Source organism: Mirounga leonina, unplaced genomic scaffold (assembly GCF_011800145.1).
Source record: "Mirounga leonina isolate KUSES-001 unplaced genomic scaffold, KU_Mleo_1.0 Mir_125, whole genome shotgun sequence".
Taxonomy (NCBI): Eukaryota; Metazoa; Chordata; class Mammalia; order Carnivora; family Phocidae; genus Mirounga; species Mirounga leonina.
The window spans coordinates 44,635,729-44,639,194 of NW_023270305.1; the positions used below are offsets into that span (position 1 = coordinate 44,635,729).

The 3,466-nt window shown below is 55.0% G+C and overlaps 1 protein-coding gene across 1 annotated transcript; it reads left to right on the forward strand.

Annotated features, from left to right (window-relative positions):
- Positions 1-678: 678 nt before the first annotated feature.
- On the forward strand, positions 679-3,148 carry ASPRV1 (aspartic peptidase retroviral like 1). Its single transcript, XM_035001377.1, has one exon. It carries the CDS (start codon positions 1,762-1,764, stop codon positions 2,539-2,541), a length of 780 nt encoding a protein of 259 aa, XP_034857268.1. The 5' UTR covers positions 679-1,761; the 3' UTR covers positions 2,542-3,148.
- The last annotated feature ends 318 nt before the right edge of the window (positions 3,149-3,466 follow it).

Sequence of the window (3,466 nt, forward strand, 5' to 3'; positions counted from 1 at the left end):
AAAACAGCCCCCAGCCACAGGTGTGCCACCATTCCTGCTCCTCTCTTGTCTTAATCCCTCTTGCTTGGTGACAGCACTCAGACAGGTCTGGAGCCTGGCAGGGAACACCTGCTGACCCGAGAGTAAGTTTCTGTGGGGGCTGGAGACAGTCACATGTGTCTGGTTTGTGTGAACCTCACACTCTGGTTCATTGCAGGAGACAGAGTTATGAATGAACCAGAACACCACACTGCAACACGTGCTCAGCCGGGAGTGGGCTCGTGTGTGAGATGCAGAGGAGAAAGCTCCATAGAGGGGATGACATTTGAAGGAGGTGATGAAAGTGGGTCCCCCCAACAGCCCCAGTCTCTCTACACAGGCCCAAGTCAGGGTCCAACCCTGGGTCTCACAGATCTGCCTTCTGGGAATCCATGGGGTGGCCCAAGGCAGCCTGCACTCCCCAGCCGGAGGTCACACAGCCAACTTCCTCCATCCAAAGCCTTCCAGAACCTCACCACTGGCTTTGCCAACATGGCGGACATTTCCCCTTCTCAGAACATAAGGGAGTGAGATTCCTTGGCTGCTCTTTCCATGAATGAGCACAGAATGGGGGGGGGGGGGGGGGGGGGTTGGGGGGGGGGGGCTTGGGGGGGTTCTGGGGGGGGGGGGGGGAAGGGGGGGGGGGGGGGGGGGCGCGGAGCTTGAGGAAGGGGCTCTTGGAAGGTTCCTGGAGGGTGAGAGGGAACAGGAGGGGAGGAGATGACATCGGTGGCTCAGAGGTTGGGGCCCGCCCAGTGCTGGAGCTGGAGCCCATCCGGATCCTGACATACACTCCCAGAAGTTCAGGGTTGGCACCAACCCACTTCAGGGCCTTAATGAGGGTGCTCTGGCCTAGGCCTGCCCCCTTCCCCTCCCCTCCAAGTGCTGACTCTGAATCAGATGTGATCAACGAGGGAAAAATGACTGTAGCAGTCGAGTTCATGGTAAATGCTTTGTGTGTGTGTGTGTGTCCCCTCACTTAAACAATTTCTGTGCATTCTTGATTCTGGGACTATCCTCTGTCTTTCCCTCTAGAGAATCTTATGGGATTCCATACTTGGTTTAGAATGTATGAGAAACACCTACCCCAGGCCTTGCACATAGTAAGAGCGTAGTGAATGTATGCTCCTTTTCTTTAGCCACTCAAAGTGGCCACTGGGGGTTGAGGGCAAAGGGGCTTCCCCAGGCTAGAAGCTGATGGGCCTTTGGTCCTTGCCTCCCCCTTCCTTCTCCAGCTGATGACAGACACCTGGATGTCATAACATACTCTGTGTCCTCATCTGTTATTCTCGGACACAAGCTTAACCCTCTGGGGAGGGTACCTGAGTGGGTCCCCTCTGACTGGGACTGGACTTTCTTGCACTGTGGGCTGGCCTGTACCAGTCCCAGGGATGGATGCAGAAGGGTGAGGCACTGATCCTGCTCGTTGGGCAGGATGCTGGCAGGAGGGCGGGCTGAGCAAGGGCGGGGCTTCCAGAACAAAGGAGAATGGGGAGCCCTGGGGGCCTAGGCTAGGCATCAAAAAGGCTCTGCAGAGTGAGCAGGCCATAGCAGCTGCCTGTCTCCTTGCCCAGCAGTCAGTCAGACAACCTGTGCTGGGCCCCTTCCACCTGCCCCAGGCGGGCAGCAAACAACACTCTGCTCAGAGAGGCCTTGTTCTCCAGCGTGATTGCGCCCACACTGCTCTGTGGTTTGCTCTACTTGGCGTGGGTTGCTGCTGCAGTTCCAGAGGAGGGCAGAGGGATGGCAGGGAGTGGAGCCAGGAGCCAGGAAGGCCGTCAGGAGCGTGCCTTGATCCCGGAGCCCTTTGATGGGACCAATGTAGCCCCATACCTCTGGCTGCACCGCTTCGAAGTCATCAACGATCTCAACCACTGGGACCATGCCACCAAACTAAGGTTCCTGAAAGAGTCCCTCAGGGGAGATGCCCTGGAGCTCTACAGTGGACTCAGCCCCAAGGACCAGGAAGACTATGGGGCTGTGAGAGAGACCCTCCTGCAGGCCTTCGGGGGGCCCGAGGCCGCCCCCAGCCACCTGCCCAAGGAGATCGTCTTTGCCAACAGCATGGGTAAGGGCTACTACCTCAAGGGGAAAATTGGCGAAGTGCCCGTGAAGTTCCTGGTGGACTCCGGGGCCCAGGTCTCTGTGGTCCACCCCGGCTTGTGGGAGGAGGTCACGGATGGTGACTTGGACACCCTGCGGCCCTTTGAGAACATGGTAAAAGTGGCCAATGGGGCTGAAATGAAGATCCTAGGCATCTGGGATACAGTGGTGTCCCTGGGGAAGCTGAAGCTGAAGGCAGAGTTCCTCGTGGCCAACGCCAGCACTGAAGAAGCCATCATTGGTACCGACGTGCTCCAGGACCACAATGCCATCCTGGACTTCGAGCATCGCACGTGCACCCTGAAGGGGAAGAAGTTCCGCCTCCTGCCTGTTGGAGGGTCCCTGGAAGATGAGTTCGACCTGGAGCTCATAGAGGAGGAGCCCTCCTTGGGGGAGGGGGGTCAGGAGCTCTCCTATTGAGAAGTCCCCTTTTCTTTACCCCCCAAACATTGGTGGGAAGACCTACCACAGTGGAGGGGAAGGGCAAATACCCTTAGAGGTCACTGGGTTTTGCCACCTCTCTGGAACCAACTCTTGCCTCCTCCTCTCCCTCCTCCTCCATCTTCAGGGGCCTTCATCTGTCCCTGGTTGGGGAGGCTTCCATCTGAAAAGGCACAGGTGAGGGAGAATGGGCTGGCTATCTCAGAGGAAGGGGGAGTCCTCATGGGTGGTCAAGCTGCTATTGGTGGCAAAGATTTAAGGCTGGAAGGTTCCGAGAAGGCTAGAAATAGTCGACTGTCTTTCAGAGAGGACTGAGGTACCTCTTCATATCCTCTGAGATGTGGCTTAGTCACCTCCAGCTCCATGCAGTCCTTCTCAGTTGGGCTGGGTCCTGGCTGCAGGGTCCTCACAAGCAAGACCCACTCTTGCAGGTGAGGGTCAGAGCTGCTCTGGGAGTCTTCCCTGTTGGGTCTTCCCACCTCCCTGTATGATGTAATTTCCTTCTGTCATTTGCTCTGAAACTCATTGAGCCTTATGCCAATAATTCATTACTTAAAAAACCAATAAAAATTGACTCATGGAAAAACCATGTAATGTGTTGATTAGGGATGAATGGAATGGATGTGAGCGGCTGGGTAAAACAGGGAGAAAATGTCAAAGAGATGGACGATCCAAGTGCTCTGTGAGTGATTAGCCTGGAGATGTAAGAGAATATATACGCAGTGCCTGTAACTGTCTTGGATTTTCTAAGATAGCCTCAATTTCAAATATTTTTGCTTATTTCTTCCATAATTCTTCTAATCATTTCAAACTACAATATTTTCGCATCCAGATTTCCTCTTCTACCCAAGAGTGACCCTAACGTTATTTGTGAGATACTGATTGGGGATTGGAAAATTACGGT